The 27,341-nt window shown below is 41.0% G+C and overlaps 1 protein-coding gene across 3 annotated transcripts; it reads right to left on the bottom strand.

Annotated features, from left to right (window-relative positions):
* Window positions 1-14: 14 nt before the first annotated feature.
* DHRS7 (dehydrogenase/reductase 7) lies at window positions 15-24,319 on the bottom strand. Of its 3 annotated transcripts, XM_004738875.3 has the most exons (8): window positions 24,075-24,318; window positions 18,093-18,245; window positions 13,740-13,846; window positions 13,064-13,303; window positions 10,642-10,764; window positions 9,179-9,394; window positions 5,165-5,246; window positions 20-152 (listed from the first exon to the last, which is right to left on the bottom strand). In XM_004738875.3, exons 1-7 carry the CDS (start codon window positions 24,205-24,207, stop codon window positions 5,199-5,201), a joined length of 1,020 nt encoding a protein of 339 aa, XP_004738932.1. In that variant the 5' UTR covers window positions 24,208-24,318; the 3' UTR covers window positions 20-152; window positions 5,165-5,198. The 3 variants fall into 3 exon arrangements, with proteins under 3 accessions (XP_044926070.1, XP_004738932.1, XP_004738931.1); XM_045070135.1 differs by lacking the exon at window positions 5,165-5,246 and having other exon boundaries at window positions 15-152; window positions 24,075-24,319; XM_004738874.2 differs by lacking the exon at window positions 20-152 and having other exon boundaries at window positions 5,020-5,246.
* Between the last annotated feature and the right edge of the window lie 3,022 nt (window positions 24,320-27,341).

Genomic DNA, 27,341 nt, shown 5'->3' on the forward strand with positions numbered 1-27,341 from the left:
ATATGGAGCACTTTTTCATGTGTCTGTTGGCCATCTGGATGTCTTCTTTGCAGAAATGTCTGTTCATGTCCTCTGCCCATTTCTTGATTGGATTATTTGTGTGCTGTTTTGTTTTGACATTTAATATGGTTGAAATTCAGGTCAAACCCAACCTGAAATGTAAGAAAAGAATTGGTGGAATTCTACACATAGAAAGGCAGCCACTTTTCACAAGGTAGGAGGTACAGAGCAGTGAATCAAAGGGGGATATATCATAAGGTAAATGGTGGGATGGGGGAGTGGGCAAGGGAGCCCCATAGACCAGCTACTAGAAAGTGATATAGCCCCAGAACACAAAATGGAACTTTTAAAAATCTCCTCCAAGAGACATTCCTGCCTGAAAGGCACTCAGGTGGCAAAGCAGGACAGAATCGTGGGTGAGGCTTGTGTGGTCTCACAGTCACAGAACCCTATGGTCACAGAAAGAATGGGGATACCTGTGCCAGCAGAGCCCCAAGCATCAGAGTGGAGAAACTGGCTATAGTCAGTGAGCCTGGGAGGGGGTTCTCAGCTCAGTTTGCCATAAACCACGAACCAGGGAACAATCTGGCCACCACAGTCCATGCAGGAGCCCTGCAAAGGACAGAAATGCGGTGACCCTCCGCCTTCCTCCCTCCTACTGGAGGAATGGCACAAGCACATGCTGCAGAAGTCTGCAGAGTTTGGTATACACAAAAGTACAGATTGATTTTTCCCTGAGGGTTTACTGGGGGTGGGAGTTGGGGAGGAGTTGATCTTTCAGCTCCAGCACTGGAGATTGGGTGCTTCCATTTTTATATTCATCCTCTAAAGCAGTGTAGTAAGCCTTCAGGGAAAAAAAGCCACATAGAACAACCCAAAGCAGCTTGTACTGAGCTCTGCCCCCTGGGAAGGGGTGGTGCAACTCCTAGGCAAAGACACCTGAAAATCAGTGCAGTGGACCTCTCCCCCAGAGGACCTGCTGGTACATCAGGGGAACACCAACCTTACCAAGTACAAAGAACTGCAAAACTCCAGTGCTAGGACAAAAATAATATATAGAATTTGAGGTTTCCTCTCATGATTCCTTTATTTTTCAGTTTAAAATTTTCCTTTTTTTTTTCTTTTTTTCCTTTTCAACTCGTTTCCTATTTCAATTCTTTGTTTTTTAATCTTTTTATTAACTTTCATTTTTACATTTTATAGATATATTCTTCATTTTTGGCTTCCTTTCCCTGTATTCAATTTATTTGTGTGTGTGTGTATATATAGAGAGAGAGAGCGAGAGAGAGAGAGACCGCTTTCTTTACAATTTTGGGATTTATTGTCTTCTAACAAATACACCCAGGACCAAGTAGATCACCCTAATTTGTCCACTTGGAAGATTATATTCTCTCTTTTCTCCATTTTTTCTCTAATTTTTTGGTTTCTGACCTCTTCAGATTTGTCTACTATGTATTTCACTTGGGTTTTGGTTGATATTTTTTGTTGTTGTTGTTCTCTCATTTGTCCATTCTTCCCTGGCCAAAATGACTAGAAGAGGAATTCACAACAAAGGAAAGAACCAGAAGTAATAGTGTCTGGCACAGATCTAATTGATATAGCTATAAGTAAAATATCAGAGCTAGAACTCAGGATGATGATGATAAAGTTACTAGCTGGGCTCGAAAAAAGCATAAAAGACACTAGAAAAACTCTTAGTGCAGAAATATATCTAATCAGGTCCAAATTAAAAATGTTTTAGCTGAGATGCAGTCTAAATTGGATGCTCTAACAGCTGGGGTAAGTGAAGCAGAAGAATCAGTGACATAGAAGACAAGATGATGGAAAGTAAGGAAGCTGAGGAAAGAAAGAAAAACTAACTTTCCCATGAGGAAAGACCAGAAATCAGCACTACCATAAAGTGAAAAAATAATAGAATTATTGGAGTTCTAGGGGAAGAAAAGATAGAGGGAGAGATGATATATTTGAGCAAATCATAACTGAGACCTTCCCTAATTTGGGTGAAGGGAGCAGGTATTCAAGTCCAAAAGGTAGAGTCCAAAAAAGCCCTCAAAAATAATAAAAATAGACCAACATGCCGAAATAGAATAGTGAAGCTTGCAAATTTCAGAGATAAAAGGAAAATCCTGAAAGCAACTCAAGGCAAATCTCATAACCTACAATGGTGGAAACACTAGGCTGGCAGCAGACCTATCCAGAGATCTAGCAGGCCAGAAAGGGCTGGCATATATTCAGTGTATTAAATGAGAAAGACATGCAGCCAAGAATACTTTATCCAGCTAGGATGTCATTCAGAATGGAAGGAGATAGAGATCTTCTAGGACAAACAGAAACTAAAAGAATTTGTGATCACTTAACAGCCCTGCAAGAAATACTAAAGGGGATCCTATACATGAAAAGAAAGCCCAAAAGTAACATAGACCAGAAAGGAACAAAGACAATATACAGAAACAGGGACTTTACAGATAATACAATGGCACTAAATTCACATCTTACAATAGTAACTCTGAATGTAATTTATATTCATAAATTTGATAACTTAGACAATTCTTAAAAGCCACATACTCCTAAAACTCAGCCAAAACTAAAAAATGATGAAATAGACAAACTCAATATATTATAATCACTAAAGAAATTGAATTTTTAATTTAAAATGGCCTGAAAAAGAAAAAAATCTAGACTCAGATGCTCTGGTTTATTTTTAGATTCATCCATGTTGTTGCATGTATCAATGGATCATTCCTTTTTGTTGCTGAGTAGTACTCCCATTATATGGACTATTCTACAGTTTATTTCATTCATGTTGTGGAATTTGGGTTTTTTACAGTGTGGTACTATTATGTAAAAGCTTTTATGAACATTCATTTACAAGTCCTTGTATGAACATATGTTTTCATTTTTCTTGGGAACATACCTAGGACTAGAATGGCTAGAGCATAGGGTAGGTGTAGGTTTAAATTTTAAGAAACTGTGAAACTTTTTCAAATTAGTTGTATGTACCATTTTACATTCCCACCAACAGTAGCTGTGTATAAACTGTTATTTCATTTATATAAACTGTAGAAAATGCAAACAAATCTATAGTAACAGAAAGCACATCATTGGTTACCTGGGGTGGGATAGGCAGGGGAAATAATTACAAAGGGCACAAAAGAACTTTTGGGGCTGATGAATATATTTGCTGCCTTGGTTGTGCAGTGATTTCACAAGTGTGGCCATGTATGTCAAAACATATAAAATTGAATACTTTATATATGTGCAGCCCACAGTACATCAACTACACTTCAGTGTTAAAAATAATAATAGATGTTAAAATAATGGGATATTTGTTTGGTAGGATATGTTATTTAGCCTCTGAATAACTGATTGTGAGTGAGGTCTCACGAGACTTACTGGTGCACCCAGTAGTTGAGCAGACTAAATCTAAAGCCATAGCTTCTACTGGTAACTGTGCTAACCAGCTCACCAGCTGTCCCCTTGCACAACCCCATATCTGCCTTTCAGCATTGATGGAATGAGTACACCGTTTCCTTCCCATCTTCAAGGGCCATTTAAGATAATGGTTAGGAAATGAGAGGTCAGGGCAAAATAATAAACTTTTTAAAAAGTCAGTATGTGAACACTTGGTTTCACAGTCCTTGACTATTTTTGACAAAATGAACTTCGACAAAAAGCTGCTTTTCCATCTTGGGTTGCTCACAAAAAAGATCAAAAAAGAAAGGGTTTATACATAATAAAGTATATAATTGTACATGCCATAGAAGAATACCATACAGATGAATTTTTAAAGTCATTTTAATTTATTTATGCCTCTTCTACCCTTGATTGGCTGGAGTAATTGAGCAAACTCAACTCTCATTTTTCCTTCATCCTCATACCATGCTAATTTCAGTCTCTATGAGTTTTCATTCATAACATTCTGGAAGGCTGGCATATTCTCAACAAACCCTAAACATTGGCAAGCACAATGACAAGGTCTGTAGACTTCATGACAAATAAAAACCGACCTGTACTCCAATCTCTTGAAACCTTTGTCTGAATTCCACCCTTTCAAGGCTCATCTTGAAATCTTGCAAAGATCTTGCAAATCGTCTTCTCCACAAATGACTTCCACACTATTCTCTATGCTACAGAGGGGTTTCTATAGTGTAGTGGTTATCATATTCAAGTCGCACTATTCTATATTCAAATCTCTCCCTTTTCTGAGTTATTTATGCTTACAGTCTATATCATGCTATATGACAATGTTATTTTGTAGCATTCTAGAATTGTTCCATTAATTCGTCTTATTTCTACCCCGGGTGCAGTGTAATCAATTAGTCATAATGCCCATTTTCATCACTGGTTGCACAAGAGCACTCTTGTGTATTTTATTTTATCCCCATACTACACCCTCTTTATTCCATTGCTGCTGTACCCCATGGTCTACCTCTGTCATCTTCCCCTTTTCGTAAGGATAGCCACCTGAGGGGAGAGTAATACCTACTTGCTTCGAGCATCTATTTCTTCCTCTATAAAGAAGGATAATACCACATACCTTAGTGGGTTGTTATGAGGAATAAATGAACTAACTCATACAAAGCACTTCAGTACAGCAAAGTGCATATGGCAGAGGCTTGATGATGGCTCCTATGAGCCCTGTTTGCTGCTTCAAATTGTAGTCGTCTGTACCTGTTAGCTCTTCTAAGAGTGTGAGTACCTTAGAGACAGGTCCATTTCAGATACTTCTTTATTATCTCTTTTCTCCATACTCTGCTTTGTGTACTATTCCATACATTTATGTTTACTATAATTCTTGGGTTAGCATTCTACTAAACTAGATCTTACGTATATATGCTAGAGTTATTTCGAAATGCTTTTTTTGCTGGAGGGGAGGTGGGTGGGGGGAATGGGGTCAGGGTGATGGGCATTAAGGAGAGCATGTGAGAGCACTGGGTATTATATGCAACTGGTGAATCACTAAACTCTACCTCTGAAATTAATTAAAAAAATACAAAAAATGCTTTTTTTATCCAAGAATGCAGTATGTGTTAATATCTTTATTGCAAGATTCATGGTAATAGTTTATTAATTATTACATGTTGAAAGAAAAGTTGTATCTACTGAAAGTAAAATCGTAAGTTAGTCTTCAGTGTATAAGAAGATTGCTGTTTTTCAATTTTACCTCCGGTGGCTTAAAAAATACAAGTACTCCTCCTTCAGTCATGTTTTGTCTTCCAGGCTTTAAAGTAAGAGATATCTGCATCCTGCAACAAAGTGACAGTAACATGAATCAGACCCTCCTTATATGTACCCTATTTTGTTTTTTACAAAGTCCTTCTGTTTTCAGGAGCTATAGCATTATGATTCACTGTTAAGAATCCTTATAAAACCTGAGCAAATGCTTAAATTAGAATAAAAATCATAGCCAGAATTCTAGACCTACACAAAAATATCTCTGTAGGATTTAGCATCATTATATCCTCTATCAGGTATAAATATCATATTAGCATCTGCCCATGGCATTTCTTAAATGCTGAAATATCTACCATTACTCTTCTGGACCAGCATATCATACCTATAATAAATATAAAGAATTGGAGCACTGGGTAGCTCAGTTGGTTAAGCCTCCAACTCCTGATTTCAGCTCAGGTTATGATCTCAGGGTTGTGAGATCGAGCTCCACTCTGGGGCTTCACACTCAGCAGAGGTCTGCTTGAGATTCTCTCCCTCTGCCCCTCCCCTTGCTCATGTTTGCTCGTTCTCTAAATAAATGAACCCTTAAAAAATAAATAAATAAATAAATACAAAGAATAGGCCAGGGTATTTAGAATTGTAGTATCTGACAGATAACTCGAAAATGATTTGTGAACTTCTAGAATCTTGCTTAAAAAGGTAAACCAAGGCAACTCAGTAATTCTTAAGATGTGACATTTCATTGGGCAAGATATACATTTAACTCTTCTAAGAATTTCCACTAAGAACAAAATAATAAATAATAAATAACACAATTCAGTGCAGCTATTGTTCTTGATCCTGAAAAATAACGTACATTCATAAAAACAAAGTTCCAGACATAATGTTCCTAGCAACAGAAATAAATTCAAGTATTATCAATAAGTACATTTAGTTTGGGATAAGCTATATTGGCATCATCTTAACATAGATGCTTTATAAGCAAATTTCAATAAGTAGATGGATATATATATTTATTTATATATATAATATAGAAAATAATGGGGAAAAAACAGGGAGAAAACTTGAATTAAAGAAGTGAGGAACAGGGACGCCTGGTGGCTCAGTTGGTTGGACAACTGCCTTCGGCTCAGGTTATGATCCCGGAGTCCCAGGATCAAGTCCCGCATCAGGCTCCCAGCTCCATGGGGAGTCTGCTTCTCCCTCCGACCTTCTCCTTGCTCATGCTCTCTCTCACTGTATCTCTCTCAAATAAATAAATAAAATCTTAAAAAAAAAAAAGTGAGGAACAATTTTTTTCTTTAGTTGATATGATTTCGTGTAAAGAAGGAGGGATTTTATTTCAGAAATATCCTTGGGAAATGAAAGGATATGCAGTTTATCATTAAAAAAGTGATTAACAGACGCCTGGGTGGCTCAGTGGGTTAAGCCACTGCCTTCAGCTCAGGTCATGGATCTCAGGGTCCTGGGATCGAGTCCCGCATTGGGCTCTCTGCTCAGCAGGGAGCCTGCTTCCCTCTCTCTCTCTCTGCCTGCCTCTCCATCTACTTGTGATTTCTCTCTGTCAAATAAGTAAATAAAATCTTTTTTAAAAAAAAGTGATTAACGATAAGACCATGAAGTAAGCAGGGGCTCCCAGGTAGCTTGGTTGCTTAAACATCTGCCTTTGGCTCAGATCATGATCTCGGGTTGTGGGATTGAGCCCATGTCAGTGAGGACTCTCTTTCTCCCTCTCCCTCTGCCCCTCCCCTCTGCTCACACTTTCTCTCAAATAAATAAATAAAACCTATTTAAAAAAAAAAAAAAAGACAATGTAATAATATATTAAAGTTAGTGGTAGGAAGAGAAAAGCCATCATTTTAGAAAGGACTTGATTTAATCAAATGCTTGATTTACTGAGTACTGTCTATTTTACAGTTAGATAATCTATAAACAAGACAAAATAATGTTATTGTGGACATTCCAAAAAGCACAACTGCTATAGTGGCACTGAACAGAGCTCTCGCCCCTGGTCCCCTCTTCTCGTGAACCCAATCAATCACTTTTACAATGTATTCTCTCCCTACCCTGTCGCTGAACTCTTTCATCTTTATCAATTAGCTAAATATCCTGCTACCATCAAAACAAAAGCATTAAGAGCTAATACTTAACAAGCATAACACTCCAAGACATGTTTTAAGAGCTTTCCATGTACTTACTCACTCACTCCCTATGACAATCCTATGACTAAGTGCATCATTAATCTCCATTTTGCTGATGGGAAGACTGACGGACAGAGAAGAACTTGCCTGAGATTGAGGGATGAGGTCACAGGATAGAGCTGGGATTTCTACCCAGGGAGCCTGGGTATGAGGCTCCATGTTCAAACAGGACGTTATATGTCACCTCCCAGCGTGAAGCCCTTTCTTTCTCAGTTCTCATCCATCACTGGGCACAATACCATTCTACCAGTTGTCCTCCGAGTTCAAAAGTCAGATGTAGGGGCGCCTGGGTGGCTCAGTGGTTTGGGCTGCTGCCTTCGGCTCGGGTCATGATCTCAGGGTCCTGGGATCGAGCCCCGCATCGGGCTCCCTGCTCCGCAGGAAGCCTGCTTCCCTCTCTCTCTCTCTCTCTCTCTCTCTCTCTGCCTGCCTCTCTGCCTACTTGTGATCTCTGTCTGTCAAATAAATAAATAAAATCTTAAAAAGAAAAAAAAGTCAGATGTAAATCTTTGATGAACCTCTACCTTTGGAACAATCCCACCCTACATCCCAACATTACCAAAACACTATAAATTGTCCACATTACAACTTGGTAGCCAATGAATGGCCTTCAGGATTTTTCCAGCTTGGAACTTGTTTAATGCATCAAGGAAGTTTTATAACCCTTAAGTCTCTTTAAGCATTTTGGTTGTTTACTTTTTTCACTAATTCATGTTCACTGTCCTGCAAAAACTGGGAATAAATTAAGTGCCTAACAAATTGTGGATCGCTTAAATAGTAGTAGATTACATAATGATACATATGGTATGCTTCCACTGAATAATTCTCTATATATATCAAACCCTGCTAACTTACTTCTAGAAGAAACAGTCTTTGAAAACATATTTTATGATAGAAACCATCCACAGAAATGGCTTTTCTTTCCATTATCCTATCTATAATTTTTGGCTTAACTCATTACATTTTCTGTGATCTTTATACATCAAACCCTTGTGATGGTCACAATTTTCTCAGAAATAGCCCATAATATTCCTCACTTTTCTTTAAGAATGAGTGCCAAAAGAATGAATAATCACCGTATTTTTCTCAGACATAGACATTTTGGCACACATCACATATTCACAGTGCTTCCAGAATGAGGCCAAAGGAACCAGCACTACACAGAGAGAGTGCATATGTTTTAACAGTGCGGTAAGAGCTTTGACAGAGTTAAGCACGGGCTGAGGTATACTTCATCCTGGGGAGAAGTGGGAGGGAAGGCCAGGTATCAACCCAAGAAACCCATACCAGGTAGGAACTTGTGGAAAGCAGTAGAGAAAGAATATTTTGACCCATGCACTGGTCAGGAAGTGTAGAAGACAGAATGTCAATCTTTGATTTGATTTTACCTTGAAGAAACCTCTTTCTCTAAGACCAGTAGTAATTTATAGTAAACCAACAGAAATGCACAGGGGACACAATTCTTTTTATCTCTTTTATATATATCATGAGGTGGATGGAGGGTCAGTAAGAAAAGTTTTCAAGCACTGGAAAATTCATACTTTCCTACAAGACTGATCTGTATTAAGCGGTAGGAGTGCTTGGGTGGCTCAGTCGTTAAGTGTCTGCCTTCGGCTTGGGCCATGATCCCAGGGTCCTGGGATGGAGCCCCGTGTCAGGCTCCCTACTCAACGTGAAGCCTGCTTCTCCCTCTCCCACTCCCCCTGCTTGTGTTCCCTCTCTCTCACTGTCTCTCTCTCTCTGTGTCAAATAAATAAATAAAATCTTAAAAAAGAAGAAAAAAGTGTATAAATGGGTCTTACCAAACCATTCTTAAAGTTCTCAATCCTTTTCTTCCCTAATTTGTTGGTTAGCCACCAGGCCCAGGTAGGCATATATTGCCACAAATATGTTATTAATAAAAAAGGCTGATCCGTGATCCAAACTTCTTTCAAGTCATTGGCCATGCTGATTAACATCAGCCGCACACAACGACTGGTCGCCATCTTGTGGGACTGGTCAGTATCAACGCCTATGGTCTAAGAAAATGTTAACAAAAGGAAATTAAGTGAATGCTGAGTATTTATCCAAGATATTTCACAGAACTTTTAAGCTAGAAAGGACATAGAGGTCATCTAGTGGAGTGACTCTTTCAGTGGGACTCATGCCCATTTGCAGTACCCATAGCTACTAATGGGTGTCTATAAGCTATTTGTAATATATCCAAAAGCCTAAGAGAAATCATATACTTACCAGATAAGATGGTGCAGGCTCAACAAAAGATGAAGGTTCTTTGCTTTTCCTTAGATCACCTTTAATGTATTTACTGATAACTATATGTCATTTTAGCAATAAAAGTTTTTAAACAAATTACTAATCCACTTAGCAAGAGACATGGACACCATGGGGATAAAATGGAGGAAGAGAATAAATGCAGTTTCTGGTAGTGAACAAATCTGGTACTGCTCATCTAGTTAACCCCCTATCATTCTACAAATAAACTGAGGCCCAGAGAGGTAGTGACTCAGCTGTGCTCCCACAGACCATTAGCAGTAACCATTTCTACAGTCCAAATCACCTCATTCCTAGAAGAGCACACTCATTCTATTCTACCCTAGAGCCTCCACAGAAAATGTGAAGATATAAATGGTATCTGTAAACTTTTACATACATGCAGAAATAGATTTATGTCTCAGCAGAAATCGACCTTCATTGAAAAGAAGAAAAATTTCACGGTCTTTTGTTGGATTTTGTATGATTGAGTGAGACTGAATTCTTCACAGGACATTTGCCTTCCACTGGGTAACACTATGTGTAATTCATGATCTGAGGGAAGCACAGGCCTGTGCTTAGCACAGGTGAAGCTAACCTAAAATTACCTCAGTTTGGCAAAGCTTTTCCTAAGCTCCTTCGCCATTGCCCCTCTTGAAAATCCCAGAAGATTTCATGTACTACAATTCAGCCAGACAGAACCTTTCAATGTCACTATGACTTATGAATTGACAGAAGCTAGGCTTTAAGAATATTGACAGCCCACATAACAGTGGATTATTTATAAGCAGTATCTTCTCAGTTTCTTTAGCCTTTATTAAAACTTAATGCCAAAGCACCATCAGCTAACCTTAACAGTGTTCCAGGTGCCATAAGGTTAAGTATTGTAAATCATTCATAACATGGTAACATGTTGGTCTAACATGTCAGAAAAATTCTAAGCCCTGAGACATAGTGATACAATATCAATATATAACCACTAAATCATTTAAATTATTCTCTGAGGCACTTTTACCTTTTGGACATCTCCAACTAGGGAATTCTTCACAATATTTGATTGCACAGGTCCTGGACAAATGTTAGATACAACTATACCTGGGTATGTAGCAAGTTCAGCTCGGAGGCAGTTAAAAAAACCCTAATATGAAAAAAAAAAGGCAAATAAAATTAAATACACATATCTCATATTTGCTATTAGCATGAAATTACTTTTCTTTTAACTTTTTATGGGGGACAATTATCAAAATACGCTTTGAAATGCCTACTAAAAGATATGAAATATAATTGGGCAACCTTACTAAGTAACTTTAAGTGTAAGACTGGGAGCAATATAGGACAGGCATATTCAGGCATTGTCACCTTCCGGTAGTAATGGTTCGCCCCTCTTGGCAGTGGTGGCTCATGGCATCAGTGATTTTTTATGGTATATGCTGGACAAGTGGAAAACCATCCCTGGAGATTATTCTGACATACCCTGCTCAGACCATCCCTAGCTCCCCACTCCCAAAGAGGTGTGTGTTCTCCACTGAGAATCACTGAGGTTGGGCCACTTTTATCCCTCAAAGTGGTCTAAAGTGCCAGTGCTGGCACAAGAAGGAGAGAGAGGGGTTAGTAATACCTAAGAGAAATTATCAAAGAGGAAGAAGAATTTTCTATGTATATTACTATTTTAACAGACAATTCATTTCAGCAGACATTTACTTTTAGGGTTAGCAAGAGAGTACGTGGCTGGTTAAAAAATAGTATGTGTGCTTACTTGATGGCTTTTGTAAACACAAGCTAGACTCTATAGATTTAAAGATACTGGCTATTTCTAAACCGAATAGGGAGTAAACATCTACTTCCCCTTATCTCTTTTCTAAATTAGGAAATGTTCCAAGACTGCATAGGTATAAGCTGAGTTAACAACTGAAGAGACTAAACAGCTAACTCAGAATGTGTTCTTTTAATGTCCACCATTAACCAGTTACCAGCTTCCAATGCTGACCACCAATCAACAGGGGCAGGTAGGGCTCCTGAGTCAGAGATTAATAAAGTGTCTACCTCAAACGGACAGGAAAAAAGGCTTTTTGTAAATTCAAGAACTTTCATACCCTTAACCTTTCGCCTCTGTGTAGCAAAAAAGGATGAGGACACCACGAAAGCCAACATGTCAGATGCTAATGCACCCCCTTGTCTGCAATCACGTCTGGTACAGAGTATAAACTTTGCAATGATAAACAAATTCACTTTAGAGCTTGCTGGGAATCAAGAAAGGAAAAACATTCTTAGAAAAGTGCTTCCTGGTCCCAGGGTTCAGCTACTGGTTTAACTAACTATAGAGTCTCAACCTGCCATGTTGTAGCCGACGATCAAATCCAGCAGCACCACAGTGAGTCCTGGAGGGCAGGCCAGGCTGTGTTTCACTGAAAGCACTCTGCATGTCATGAGAAAGTTGACTGCCTTCCCTTATCTGCCTGCCTGAGACTTGCCCAATGGCTCTGCAAGAAGTGACTACTAACCCAGCACCAAATATGGGGATGTGTGCAGTGTGGTCACCGGTTCACCACTCTGCAACTGTCCACTCTCTGCAGTGGAAAGAGGGTTCCCTCAAGAACAAGCTTCAGATCTTCATGAAACTGCGAGGACCATTCAGCCGTTGTATCTCATTATTCCAACAGTGTAACATGCTACTTACAATGACCCTCAACAACATTAATTATAAATTATGTGTCTCCTATTGGCCTTAGGATCTAATTTGTTCCATGTTACAGTTTAATAATATGTTTTCATATCTATCCTGAAGCCAACATGAAAACTTCATGTCTTTCCAATATTTACATCCAGGAACTTAAGCAACCCAAGTCAAGCTTTTCTCCTAGCCTCTGCCATGACTAGCTTTTCTTTCAGTGAAGCCATGGTCAGCAGATTCAAGCCTAGTCCTAGTAAGGATATGAAGCCCAGGGCTACTCATCCAGTGGGGAGCTCCTATTTCTGACATGCACATATAGTTAGATCAGAGAAAATAAATGCCCACTACAATGGGGAAAGAAAAAGAAGCCACAAAAATGAGAATGACAAATACAACCTCAAGTGTGTGTGGAAGAAATGAGGTGTAGATCCCAAATTTGCCACAAAGATCTGGTAAAGATGAAGATAAGGGTGACAGGCTGACAAGACTAAACACTTCTTGAGGGTAGGGACCATTTCTTTATATCTCCATGTTGTAGTGCATGGCATAGCACAGTATAGATACTTGATACGTGTTTGCTGAATTAGGAAGATGCCTGTGAGATTCAAGTCCTTTTCAGCATCTTCTGGATATGTCCTCTAACAGAAGTCTCCATGGGTCATTCTTGCTCTTTCCTTACATCACTGCCCAGTTCCCATAACCTCTTGCAGAAATGGCCATATCTCCCATATACATATTTAGATCAGTACCATCAGAGCAGCCTTACCCGCAGAGCATGTTTGCTGGCACAGTATCCAGTAGAAAGGGGTGCAGATATGATACCCAGGAGGCTATTCACGGTAACAATCTTTCCTTGCTTCCTCTCGATCATGTGAGGCAGAACACACAATGTCAAGGACACTGTCCCTAAGTAGTTAAGTTCTATTAGTTCTTTGAAGACATCCAGGCTGGTGTCCACACCCAAAGAACGCTGGGATCTTCCAGCATTGTTGACCAGAATGTCAATCTAGTTAAATAAAATCAGAAAAAGGCACTTTGGGGATGACCTGTAAATGGATTGATGCAGTTCTTAGGGATAGTCTGTTGTATCATTAACTTGAAAAAAAATCAGTGGAATGGTGAATTTCCAAAAGTCAGCAAGAAAGAGAGAAAATAAAACCAGAATTCACCTATGGAAATAATTTCCCATCATAAGTGACTTTTTATAAATACCACAAAAATAAAAGGCACAGTGAATTTTTACTTTCTTTTGTTTACATCAAGGAATTAGTACTTATTAAGGTATGGAAAGTACAAATTACATAAAGCCAAGACTGTGAGTATAAGAGACTCATGGGCACAGGGACCCATTTACCTAAAGCCCTTTCAGTATAGCACAAAGATGGGAATCTCTTTCATATCTGTGTCAAAGCAAGACTTGTTGATTCAAAATGGCTCCTTACTTTACCAAACTCCTGGAGAACCACTTTGGTGGCCGCTTCATGGGAACTTCTGTCAGTCAGGTCAAGTGGCAAAATGAGTATATCTTTTTCTTTTAAATTGCCATTCTCTAGATAAACACATTTAAAAATTAGTACCGAAGTCATGAGAGTTCAATCAGGCTTCTCACTACTTGCATTAGGTTTAACACCCACCCTACAATTCGACTTGGCAACAAACTCATTTCTGGCGGCTTTGTGGAAGAATTTCTCTCAGTGACCGAGAGGACTGGTGGTAATGAGGCAACATCTTTTTTTTTTTAAACATTTTTTTTTAAGATTTTATTTATTTATTTGACAGACAGAGATCACAAGGAGGCAGAGAGGCAGGGAGAGAGAGAGAGAGAGGGAAGCAGGCTCCCTGCCAAACAGAGAGCCTGATGTGGGGCTCCATCCCCTGGGATCATGACCTGAGCTGAGGGCAGAGGCTTTAACTGCTGAGCCAACCACCTGCCCCGAGGCAACATCTTTTTTTTTTTTTTTAAGTTTTATTTATTTATTTGACAGGGAGAGATCACAAGTAGGCAGAAAGGCAGATGGGGGGGGGGGGAAGCAGGCTCCCTGCTAAGCAGAGAGCCCGTTGCAGGACTCGATCTCAGGACCCTGAGATCATGACCTGAGCCGAAGGCAGTGGCTTAACCCACTGAGCCACCCAGGTGTCCCCTGAGACAACATCTTATTAAACAAAAACCTAGCTGGGTCCCCAGGAAGTAGGGTGGCTCTCCTCAACATGAATATATACAGTCTAACATTGGAACATGCTCTAAAAGAAATCAAGATTAAGCTACAAGCAAAAAAAAAAAAAAAAAGCAGAAATTTTAGAGCTATTTCTTTAGAACTACAGAGGTACATTTGTCTTATGATAGGTGCACAAAGTATAGCTGCCCTTTACACACATGAAAAAGAAAAACAATTTAGGCCTTCAGAGTTCCCCACTCACATGACACATAGGCACTTCCTTCCAGAGAAAAGGATTCCAGGAAGCAAACAAGGAACAGGGCACAATCCTGAAATACCCAATCAAGAAACAGATGGAGCTAGATTGGCCCTTTCCGTGGCTACTCATCAAAAGAATAAGGCCCTAATATTGATATACAACAAGTGGGGCGCCTGGGTGGCTCAGTGGGTTAAGCCTCTGCCTTTGGCTCAGGTCATGGTCTCAAGGTCCTGGGATCAGGCCCTGCATCTTCCCCTTCTCTCTCTGCCTGCCTCTCTGCCTACTTGTGATCTCTCTCTCAAATAAATAAATAAGATCTTAAAAAAGAAAAAAGAAAAAAATGCAATAAGTAATGCCAATTAGAAAAACAAGCAAGGAGAGGAAATAAAAGGGGTAGAAAGGATTTATGGGAAAGTCTAAACTGTGAAACATGAACTATTTAAGAGAAATGGAAATGCTTGCACCAGTGATCGGACAGAAGAAAGGAAAACAACCAGCCTCCCTCCAGCCAAGAAATGCGGACATGGTTTGCTTCTGCCAGTACAGGACTTGCCAGTCTCAACAGCTGGAGGAACAGCTACCATGGGAGTGTCGCTGCGCAAAACCCAAGAGGCCTCTGATAGCAACACTGGGAAAGAGGCCTTGCGGACCTGTCTGTTGACTCCCCTTTTTTGGGTGGTTAATGTTTAAAGAACAACAGGTAGACAGATAACCAAAAGAATGGTCTGCCTGAAAATTCAAAATTATCTCATTTTAGGGACTAAATGCCCCATGAGAAATAATCACTTTATAACTTGAGACTGCTTTCATGTGACTATAACTATACCAAACCCAGGCCCCCAAAAATAAAAAATTAACATGGTTGCTCAATTTATGAATATGAATATGATCTCAAGCTGCATTTTAAAACCTATTCAATTCCTATTCTTTCCTTTTTTTTTTGCTCTTTCATTTTTATAACAAAAATCTTATAGCATCCCATATGACTTTAATAGCTGACATTTTAGCAAAATTAAGGATCCTTTCTAATTAAATTTCTGTGGTTACATACATGTATGCCGTACATAACAATCAAACTGTTCTTTCTCTAAGACAAAAATAAAAAGGTATGTGGTCACTGAAAACCCACCAGCATTTGAAGGAATTGGTGGTCACTCCCTAATAGCAAGGGTCAGTGCAAAAGAAACGTAGAAAGGCACACATAGATCAGTGAAACAGAATAGAAAATCCAGAAATAAGCCCACAATGATATGGCCAATTAAATCTTTTACAAAGCAGGAAAGACTACCCAATGGGAAAAAGACTCTTCAACAAATGGTGTGGGGAGAACTGGACAGCAACATGTGAAAGAATGAAACCTGGACCACCTTCTTACAGCATACACAAAAATAAATTCAAAATGGATTAAAGACCTAAATGTGAGACAGGAAACCATCAAAAGAAGGGAGAGGTGCATGGGTGGCTCAGTCGGCTAAGTATCCTACTTTTGATATCCGCTCAGGTCTTGATCTCAGGGTCACTTATGTTTAAGCCCCATGCTGGGCTCCAGGCTGGGATTGCAGCCTACTTAAAAAGACAAACAAACGAAAATCCTAGAAGGGAACACTGGCAGTAACTTCTTTGACATTAACTACGGCAACTTCCTCCTAGCTATGTCTCTTGCGGCAAGGGAAACAAAAGCTATTGGGCCTACATCAAAATAAAAAGCTTCTGTACAACCAAGGAAGCCATCAACAAAACTAAAAGGCAACCTACTGAATGGGAGAAGATATTTGCAAATGACATATCCAGTGAAAGCCTAGTATCCAAAACATATAAACAACTTACAAAAACTCAACTCCCCCAAAATGAACAACCCAATTTGTAAGTAGACATAATTTGCAATGACAAGGATGGAGCTAGAATATTATGCTGAGCGAAGTTAGTCAGTCAGTCAGAGAGAGACAAATAGCACATGATTTCACTCATATGTGGAATTTAAGAAACAAAACTATTTTAGTATGTATACTGCGAAAGCGAGCACTAAGAAACAAAAGAAACAACTATAAAGAAAAAAGAAAGAGAGGCAAACCAAGAAGCGGACTCAACTATAGAGAACAAACTGATGGCTCCTCGAGGTGAGGTGGGAGGGGGGCAAAGAGGGGGGAGGTGAGCTGAATAGGTGATGGGGAGTAAGGAGCGCAAACTCACGATGAGCTCCAGGTGCTGAATCAGTGAACTGTACACCTGAGACTAATAATACATTGCATGTTAACTAACTGGAATTCAAATAAAAACCTTTAAAAAAATGAGCAGAAAAAAATGAACAGACATTTCTCCACAGAAAATATTCAGATAGCCCACAGACACATGAAAAGATGCTCATCATCACTTATCATGAGGGAAATGCAAATCAAAACTATAATGAGATGTCACCTCTCACCTGTCAGAATGGCTAAAACCAAAAGCACAACAAACAACACATGTTGGTGAGGATGTGGAGAGAAAGACACTGATGTACTGTTGGTCAAAATGCAAAGTGGTCCAGCCACTGTGGAAGACAGCATGAAGCTTCCTCAAAAACTAAAAAATAGAACTATCTTCAATCCAGTAATTGCACTACTGGGTACCTACCCAAAGAATACAAAAACACTAATTCAAAGGGATACATGCACCCCTATGTTATGGCAGCATTATGTACAATAGCCAAGATATGGATGTGGCCCAAGTGTCCACCGATTGATGAATGCACCAAGAAGTCGTGGTGTGTATATACAATGAAATACTACTCAGCCATAAAAAAAAAAAGAATGAAATCTTGCTATTTGCAGAGACATGGATGGAGCTAAGAAGTAGAAAGTAGAATGTCAGTAGATAAGTTAGTCAGAGAAAGACAAATACCACATGATTTCACTTATTCGTGGAATTTAAGAAGCAGAATAAACAAGCAAAGTGGTAAAAGAGTGAGAGACAACCCAGGAAACAGACTCCTAACTCTAGAGAACAAACTGATGGTTACCAGAGGAGAGGTGGCTGAGGGGAGGGGTTTAAATAGGTTATGGGATTAAGGAGTGACTCACTTTGATGAGCACCTGGAGATGTATGGAAGTGCTGAATCAGTACACTGTACACCTGACACGAATATTATACTGTATGTCAACTAGCTAGAAATAAGGCTTAAAAAAAAAAAAAAGTGAACTAGAAAGGTGTCAGGAAAAGAGAAGAAAAAGGCAAGGGCAGCTCATGAAGAAGATTTGAATCTGAGTATTGGAAGCATTTGGAACCAGAGGAGACTGCCTGGGAAAATCCCACTCTTTCCTCTTAAAATTCTCAGAATTGTATTTGAATTCGGATTCTGGTTTACTTCTAGGAAGCACTGCTGCCATTTTATGTTTACTCACCAAGGCACTTTCTCTTCACCCTTTCCAGCTCCTGCACTCTTCTGGCGGACAGCACAAGGGACACTCCCAGTTTAGACAGCTGGTAAGCCAGCTCCTCACCGATCCCACTCGACGCTCCAGTCACCCATATCACCATGTCGGTCAGCTCCCATTCTAGGGAGAAAAACGTGGGCAGTGAGCAGGAAATGGGCTGTGGATTACACCCATAAAAAAGATAGTCATAAACAATACCACTAAATATGAAGACAATAATATGTGGGGTTTAAAAGTTTAAATATCCTCTATTTACGGCCTTGATACTGGTGATGATCTCACAGGTATACACTTACCTCAAACTCACTGAGTTGTATACATTAAATATGTACCGTTTTTTACATGCTAATCGTACCTCAATAAAGTGATTTTAAAAGTTTTTAATTTAATATCCTCAGAAACCCCTCCTACCTAATTTTTTTTTTTAAAAAGGCATGAATACAGGGACGTCTGTTGGCACAGTCAATTAAGTGTCTGCCTTTGGCTCAGGTCATGATCCCCAGGATCCTGGGATCAAGCCCCGCATTGGGCCTCCCCACTCTGTGGGCAGTCAGCTTGTTGCTCTGGCACTCCCCCTGTTCCTGCTTGCTCTCTCTCTCTCAAATAAGTAAAAAACAAAATAAACAAGGAATCACACTTCTTTTTTTTTTTTTTTTAAGATTTTTATTTATTTGACAGAGAGAGGGAGAGAGATAGTGAGAGAGGGAATACAAGCAGGGGAAGCAGGAGAGGGAAAAGAAGGCTTCCTGCTGAGCAGGGAGCCCCATGTGGGCCTGGATCCCAGGATGCTGGGATCAGCACCTGAGCCAAAGGCAGACACATAATGATTGAGCCGCCCAGGCGCCCCACCACACACACTTCTGATTTGAGATCATAAAAAATAAAATTGGGAAATCAGTTTACTGTTTTAGTCAGACCATGCTAAAACCTGTCTAGTAACATATTACAAGCTCTGGAGACTTCCAGGGTTCAGATCCTGGCTCCACCACACACAGCAAGGAAACGCCCTGCTGTGAAAGCTTGGTGCCTTAATGTTCCACAACTGGAAAACTGGATTAGTAAAATCTCCCTCATAGCATTGTTGAGAAAAAAATGAGTTAAAATAAATATCCAGAGCAGAGTCTGACACATACTCAGTGCTTAGTAAAATGTTAACTACTCATTGCTAAAAGTGTTTAACAAATAGACTCTACAGCAGCAACACACAGAATATTCACCCAATAATATGCATACTCTAATTTCTCCAGCCAGGGATAAGGGGGTTCTTAACTATAAAGGTTTAATACTTCTTATTACTTCCTACATGCTTAAACACATTACCTTATTAGAACCCTCACAAGAAACTTATGAAGTAAGAATTATCTTAATTTTATAAACAAGGAAAAGAAACAGGATTACAGACATTACCCCACTAGACTGCAAATTCCCTTAAGGCTGGGACCCTGTCTGCCTTGTTCACTATTCAGCGCCTAGCACAGACACTGGAATAGAGAAAGAACTACATCAGTAACTGTGGAGTAAGCACCCCACTCCAGCAGAGCTGGGATATAAGCTCAGGTACATCTAGCTCCAAAGCCACACCCTGACCAGTGGTGCCCACATTTTAATATGATCAATCCTATAAAACTCAACTGTTTCTTAGATGTTCAAGAAAACAAAACTTGTCTTCAGGAAAGAGGTTTCACGTAAGTATCTGAATCAAGGCTGGAAACATCCCAAATACTATGTCTAGGCGACAATGCCTTCCTGTCATACGATGGACTTCTATGGAAATGCACAACAGAGGACTCCTTCAGGAAGAACAGAATGTACATTCAGACTGACCTCTCATTATTCCAAAATTCTGCAATACTCAAACTAGAGAGTAAATAAAACTAACTATTTACTAACTGGCATACAGCTCACAAAAATTTCTTCCTGTTTACACCACTAAGCAAATATGACTTGAAACAAATAATGAAAACCATTAGGGTCTTGCTTACCTCAGGATACCTAGAGTTCTGGCCCAGCCTGGAGAAGAAAACTTGTGTATTTAGCACCAACTTTTGTTTCCCAGTTCCAGAGAATCTAACAGACACAAAGGCGTCCCCTACAGAGTCTCTAAAAGCAGATTCTCAGAGTTAGAAGGAAACTTCACAAGAGTTCCAGCCCCAATCCAGTTTGAGAATTCTCTCCTCAAGCTGTTGACTAACGTCTATTTAATTCCCTCAAAGGATGTGGAAGCTAGTTCTCTCCAAAGCACCCCCTCCTTCCTTGGACTAGTCTGATCATTCAAGGAGTCAAGGATTCTTTCTTATATTGTGATCTACCTTTAACTTCTGCAGCTCCGTATCAGTTGGCAACAGCTCTGCTTGTATTAACAGAAAAAATAAATCACGCCTGGCTCACATATTGACAGTCCCTTGTGTATCTGAAGATAGCTTACGTGTCTTCCCTAAATCCTCTCATCTCTTGCTTCTCTTAGGGTAAATAAACACCTCCAATATCTGTGACCTTCCCTCAGATGACATGGCTTCAGGTTTCTTCACTACTTGGCTCACACCCCTTTGTACAAACTCTAGCTGGGCAATGTTCCTATTGAACAGAACTGGCCAGAGAAGGATCCAGGACTCCCATGAGGTCCGGGCAATGGCTTGCCTGGCCACCAGGGTGTCCCAGGGTCTAGCACAGAGGCCTTGACACATACAAGTGTGGAGGCCAAGAAAAACAAGGCTGTACCCACCTCGAGTCTAGCCCTGACGTAAGTACAGCCATCTTGACAAAGAAAAAGCTGGCACCTTGTACCCCTCTCCACCCACTCCCCTCAGTAATATGTGTGACATTCCTCAGGCACCCCTGGCTGCCCTAAAAGAAAAACAAATAGTTAACTAGCAGAGACCACAATCCTGCAAGACAGGAGTCTCCCTTGGTTTATAAATATCCTAGAGATTTACAATAAAGAAGCTATCTTATCAATAGCCCAACTTCCAGAGATAAGTAATTTAGTTACTTATAAAACTGAAGGAGGTTGAGGCAGAAGAAAATGGAAATAAAGTTAAACCTAAACCTCACTAACAAGAACACTTGATAGGAGGAATGTGACATTCCACCAGGAAACTCCCAATTGTCGTCATGTTAGTGCCTCATTAAAGGGGGAAATGGCCTTGACTTGATAATAACCAGGCCTCCAATATCCTGACAGTCTTCTTTACCCTGACAGCCCTTCTGAACATCTTCTTTGTCCTCACCTACTGCTGAGCCAACAGTTGTGGCTCAATCCGAGTAGGGGTGCCACCCCTAATCTGCCTTTAAAAACTCTGACTGTAATCCAGTTCGGGGTCCAAGTCCCTGCTCCGCTGTGTCGGGGTACACTTGGGTCCAAGCTTAAGCTTGCCAAATAAACCCTCGTGCGATTGCATCGGTGTTGGCTCCTTGGTGGTCTCTCGGACACAAAAACTCAGGCATAACACAAGCAGCCATTCAGAAGATACCTACTGTGGACTGCCTTGTTTTGCTTCACACACTACATGCCTCCCACACCTGCCAAATCTTTTTTGGCAGTCATTTGAGACACCACTCACATGGTGGTTACTGCCAACTAAAACTTGAATTTTCCTCTGGTGTGCTGCTGCTACTGCTGCTGCTGGAGATTTCCTACTCTGGACTTGTGCCATGGATTTTTCTGGATCTCTGTGCAGTATCTATAGTCACCCTTCAATTTCACCATGGGAGATACACCCTTGGAAACATGGAGAATTTCTCTAGAAGGATACATAAAAGATGGGAAAAGTTGGTTGACTTCAGAGAAGCATACTTGGTGGTTGGGGGCAGCTTTTAATCATATATCCTTTTGTGTTGTTAACTTTTGTAGCATGTGAGTATATTGTCTATTTTCTAAGGTGACAAAATAATAAACCAATGGAGAAGACAAGGAGGATTTACTTATTTACAAACCTATCTATTGTATATCTATCTATGTATCTATATTTTTTTTACCTTAATAGAGTCTGCCTATCTTTTCAGTCTAAATCGTTCTGGGAATCTGATGGGGACCTGAGTGTAACTCCATGTGCCTTTAACTTTGTTTTATTATCACACTCCCAACCCACAGTATACTTTCTAGTGTTTTTTTTTTTTCCCTAAAAACTCCCTCAAATTTTTAACACCAGATATACTGTACCCCCATTTATGTGTTCTGTACTTTATACATAAACAAAGAGTTCTCGAAACCTTACTCTACAGTCAACACAGGTTTAAGAATGACTAAATTTGGGGCGCCTGGGTGGCGCAGTGGGTTAAAGCCTCTGCCTTCGGCTCAGGTCATGATCCCAGGGTCCTGGGATGGAGCCCCGCATGGGGGTGGGGGGGCTCTGCTCAGCAGGGAGCCTGCTTCCTCCTCTCTCTCTGCCTGCCTCTCTGCCTACTTGTGATCTTTGTCTGTCAAATAATTAAATAAAATCTTTTAAAAAAATTTTTAAAAAGAATGACTAAATTTAAAAACAAAGTTAAATTAAAATTTAAAAGCCATTAGCATGCAAGTTACCCTATTCTAAAAGTTCATAATAATAGCAATGTAACTAAATGTATCTTAAAATCCTTCAAAATTATTTTTCCAACTAAAGTAAAACACTGAAAAGATTAAATGAATTTCCAAAAACTATTTTTGGTCAACTTTTAATTTTTGCTTGATATGTGATAATAACTTTAACCAGCTGTTAATTATTCATTCAGGCATTGGCAACATTCTTCCTCTTCAGCACTTTACATAACTAATGGATCAGATAACTTTTGCAGAATTAAATTAAAAAAACTATTTTTAGGTAATCCTAAATCAAAATTAACACAAAAGCACTCAGGATCAAATGGAAATATCCACAAAGCAGAGGGCAGCCATCGGACAAGAGAAGGACTCATCCAGAGGTCTGACAATCACAAGCACCTCTTTGACACCGTTTTGTAGCGTTGACCCTGCATAGGTGTATTTCCACCAACTCAATAATGTCAGCACTCCAGATGTTATCCCCAAGAAAATGCAACGAGACAAATGAAATATTAAGGAATAAGACTTTGTGCGGTAGGGCTGAGCTTTAGAGGAACACAAAGCACTGTACCCTCTAAGACTTTAATCCTCAGGAACCAGTTTTGACACCCTTGGGAGCCATATCGCTGCCCTGCCCTCCCAGGACTGCTTGGAAAGAAGAGTAAACTTCCTCACATGTGTTTTGGGTATGGACACACAGGAAACTAGGTCCAGGCAAACCCCACATCCCCTAGTGCTCACAGATCCAACGCCTAGCTCCGGGTACCTCAGATTAATAACGCCTACTTTGCAAGAGTCGCTGTAAAGGCTAGAGGTCGTGTCACATCGCTTGCGCACAAAGAATGTGTTTAGGAAACAACCACCAAATTCTAACCAGGGTACAGATGAAAGTGGGAGAGGCAGAATGCCCCTCAGGATGCCAGCGATGATCTCGCCCCGGGCAAAATCCAGTTCTTTCCGGGGTGATACTTTCATCCCAGTACGTGCGTAGGGGGGTAAGTCCGGACACTCACTTTACTTCACCACTCGCGACAACTTGAGGAAGGAGATGAACCGGGCTCCGGTTATCAAAAGGAGGCTGGCTCCTTTACAAACTCAGGGGACCGGCACTGCTCGTCAAAGTGGTGGACTCCGTGGACGCAGCAGCAGAGCCCCTGGGAGCCCGGGTAAGAATTTCGGGTCCCGAGGGCGCTCCGCCCATTCCGGCGCCCTCCTCGTTCGCCAAGCGGGCAAGACCTCGCTGACCCCCGCGAGAGACAAAGGGACAGGACCGCCTCGTTGGCCACGGCTTTTTCCTCCCCCACAGGCAGCCCCAAGGAAAGGCGGGGAAGCTCCACGCCAGCCGGAGGGATGCGGCGACACCGGGCACGGCCGCACGGAGCCCGGCATCCCCCCATCCCCCCACGGGTGGCGCGGCTGCGGGGCCTCACCTGGGCGTCGCCCCTGCCACTCGGCCCACAGCAGAGTCAAGTCGCCATCCGCCCGCAGGAAGCGCAGCAGCTGCACCACGAGCGCGACGAGCGCGCACAGCGCCAGCAGCCACAGTAGCAACTCCCAGCTCATCGCGGCCGCGCGCGCCCGGTTCGGCGGGAGGAAGACTGACCTCGCAGGAGCGCACAGGACTCAGCGCGGCCGCCAGCCCCAAGGCCGGAGAGCGGCGCGGCTCCGCCCAGCTAGTGGGGGGGGGGGGAGGCTGGTGGGGGGGCGGTCCCGAAGCGCCCAGTTCCGCACCGCCCTCACACCGCCCCTCCAACCCCGCCGGCTGGGAGCCGCGCCCTGGGCTGAGCGGAGGATGTTGGGAATCGCCCCACGCAGCGCCCGGAGTCCCGAACCCCGAAACTGCTGCGCTCGCTCCGCCTGCGTCTGCGCCTGAGAAAGGTTGCAGAGGGGACAGAAGGCAGGGAGGGCTTGAAGTCGCGGCGGGACGGCTGTTCGTACAGCAGCCACAAGGTTTGTCCTATCAAGAACAACTCCTGTTGTTTCAAGGCTAGGTTGTGTCAAAAGGAAGAGCACAGTTGGTCCGACCTAGGATCACGATTCCCACCATCCTCGTCTTTCTTTCTTTAACTCAATGAAAGGAACAGACTATCAATTTTCCACCCATGCCAGGCACTCACCCTCCACCCCCATCCAATGAACCCTACTCTGAGTTGCCACCTTGTCGGTTCAGATTCGAAAAGCTGTTGCAAAAGACACCTGCCTGGCTCCTGGACGGGAAAGTACAGTTTCAGTCAAACTGTGCAGGAACACTGGCTGTAGGAGCAGAATTGGAGACCTGAGCCCAGCTGGTGCCGTCCTCGGCAGCCTAAGTAAATTATTTGTCTTTAGGTACCTACAAAGAATAGAGAAGTTTAAATGAGAAAATGCCTGTGAAGGACACAGTAGCTCATACACAGTGATTATATGTATTCTTTTATAATTATGAGAATTGTAGTTTTTAATTGTTATTTGTTTCCTTTAGTTCTTAGATTCCAACCTGAAAGACGCACTTTGTTCATAAACATATATTTTAGACCTAAAGAATTACCCTTGCACGTGAAAGCAATAAGAATGTTTTCAATTGTGATGCATCAGGTACTGTTGTGATATGGGTCTGATTCTAGGAAGACCTACACTAGCTAAACTTTGATCTTAACCGATTGTTTACCTCAATTACAACTTGGTATAATATTGCTCAAGATTTGCCCTCTTTAGTTTGTTACCTTTGCAATATGGGTTTTCTTCTGATGATGATAAATGACTTTTAAACTATGGTGCTTAAAGATACTACACTGAGTCTCACTCCACCGATAAAATTCCAAGAGTTTCCTCTGACCCTGTCTCCCTTCTGTAAAATATAAGAATTGATTTAGATTTAGTGTCCCAAGCCAAATCATAGCATGGATGCACACCTGGATTCTCCACCAGAAACTCTAGTTCTGGGGAAGGTGAAAGGGGAACAGAGCTGTATCTTTAACACACAAACTGTAATAACACCACAGGGTCATTTCTCCTCACTAGCAAGTCTTACTTTGGAAAATGAGAACAAGTTAATATACAAATTTCAACATCATGAATTTCCTTTTACCTGAATAGAAGCATAGTTCATTTTAAATTCAATTATATGTTTATTTTTTTTTTAAAGATTTTATTTATTTATCAGAGAGAGGGGGGGGGGAGAGAGAGCGAACACAGGCAGACAGAATGGCAGGCAGAGGCAGAGGGAGAAGCAGGCTCCCCGCCGAGCAAGGAGCCCGATGTGGGACTCGATCCCAGGACGCTGGGATCATGACCTGAGCTGAAGGCAGCTGCTTAACCAACTGAGCCACCCAGGCGTCCCATTAAAATTCAATTATATGTTTAAAGGATCAGCCACTATGATCAGAAAAACAACTGTTATCGGAAATATCTTTGCCAGTGCCTAATTGTCCTCATTTGTTGTCTTTACCAGTGAGAAAAATCCAGCCTCAGAATCTGCTGCCTCTGGCAAAGATACTCAGCAAGTTCTTGTCACAGTAGCGTCTGTATGTGGCTCTCCAGAACCATCACCATCTCTTCCCTAGTCTCACCTCTTTTTAAATTACTTCTGATGGGAACTATATCTGAGATCTCTAATTATTTTCAGGATTAATATGCTATTATCCCAGTGAAACTTTAACCTCCTTGAGATCAAGTAACAAAACGAATGCTTCTTTTGAAGAGTCCGCAGTACCCAGGATTGCTTCTTCCTATTTTGAGCAGAATTTATCTCAAAACTGAATCCCAAGTGTGCAAAGTGGATAAAAGACAGATGAATAAATGAAAGGGCTCCCCAGAGGCCCATGGGGCACAATAGGCAGAGCAATGGAACCCTGGCCTCTCCTGGATTAGTCCATTCAGAATGGAAACAGAATTTCAACCATTTATAAAAGTCCAATAATTGTAAAAAGTGGGTTCAAATATAAGCTACCTGATTTCCATTATGAGCAGAGAAACAACTGCCAGAATCAAGGAGGAAAGCATTCTCCATTCAGCCCCTTCTTCATTCCCATTTGGAAAGAGCACTGGCTGCTCCCTCTACTCATGTCTCTGTATCTTTTCATGAAGCCAGGGTGGTGCTGAAGGTAAGCGGCCATCAAACAAGTCCCCATGAGTCAAGGCCAATAGACCCTCAGGACAAGGTCCTTTCACAACCAAAGGAAAAAGACTAACACCATATGCTATAATTTAATACCCTAAAATGTGCTTCTGACAGCACACAAACTTACTCTTAGCTGACTGTTTTGGCAAAACAAATATTAGTTCGTTGCTAAACATCCTTGTTCTTAAGTCAAGATATGCCTCCCAAAGTAAATGGCACAATAAAAACAGGATTTAAGAACACTACTAAGTACACAGAATGTCAAGATACTAGTCTTGATACTTTTCCACTACAAATAAGCTTCAAAGTGTGTCATTGCTTCCTTCTAAACACCTACTTATGTTAAAATTAAGAATTTTAAGATGAGGGGTTTTGATCTACAAGCCTCCAAGGCACCCACTTAAAGTGCATAGAAATTAGGTCATGGTTGAGAACAAAAGAGAGTCTTCATGGAGAATGTTGTAGGTGTTGATGCTATAGAAATTACATCCTTTTTAATTCCTGGACTACCTTATGTTCTGATATGAAAGGCTATTCCTTGGCATAAGCCAAATACAACTTTAAAACGATGAAAGTGCAACAGACATCAGCTCCCCTC

This window comes from Mustela putorius, unplaced genomic scaffold (assembly GCF_011764305.1).
Source record: "Mustela putorius furo isolate JIRA1106 unplaced genomic scaffold, ASM1176430v1.1 tig00000129_pilon_pilon_pilon, whole genome shotgun sequence".
NCBI classification, from domain to species: Eukaryota; Metazoa; Chordata; class Mammalia; order Carnivora; family Mustelidae; genus Mustela; species Mustela putorius.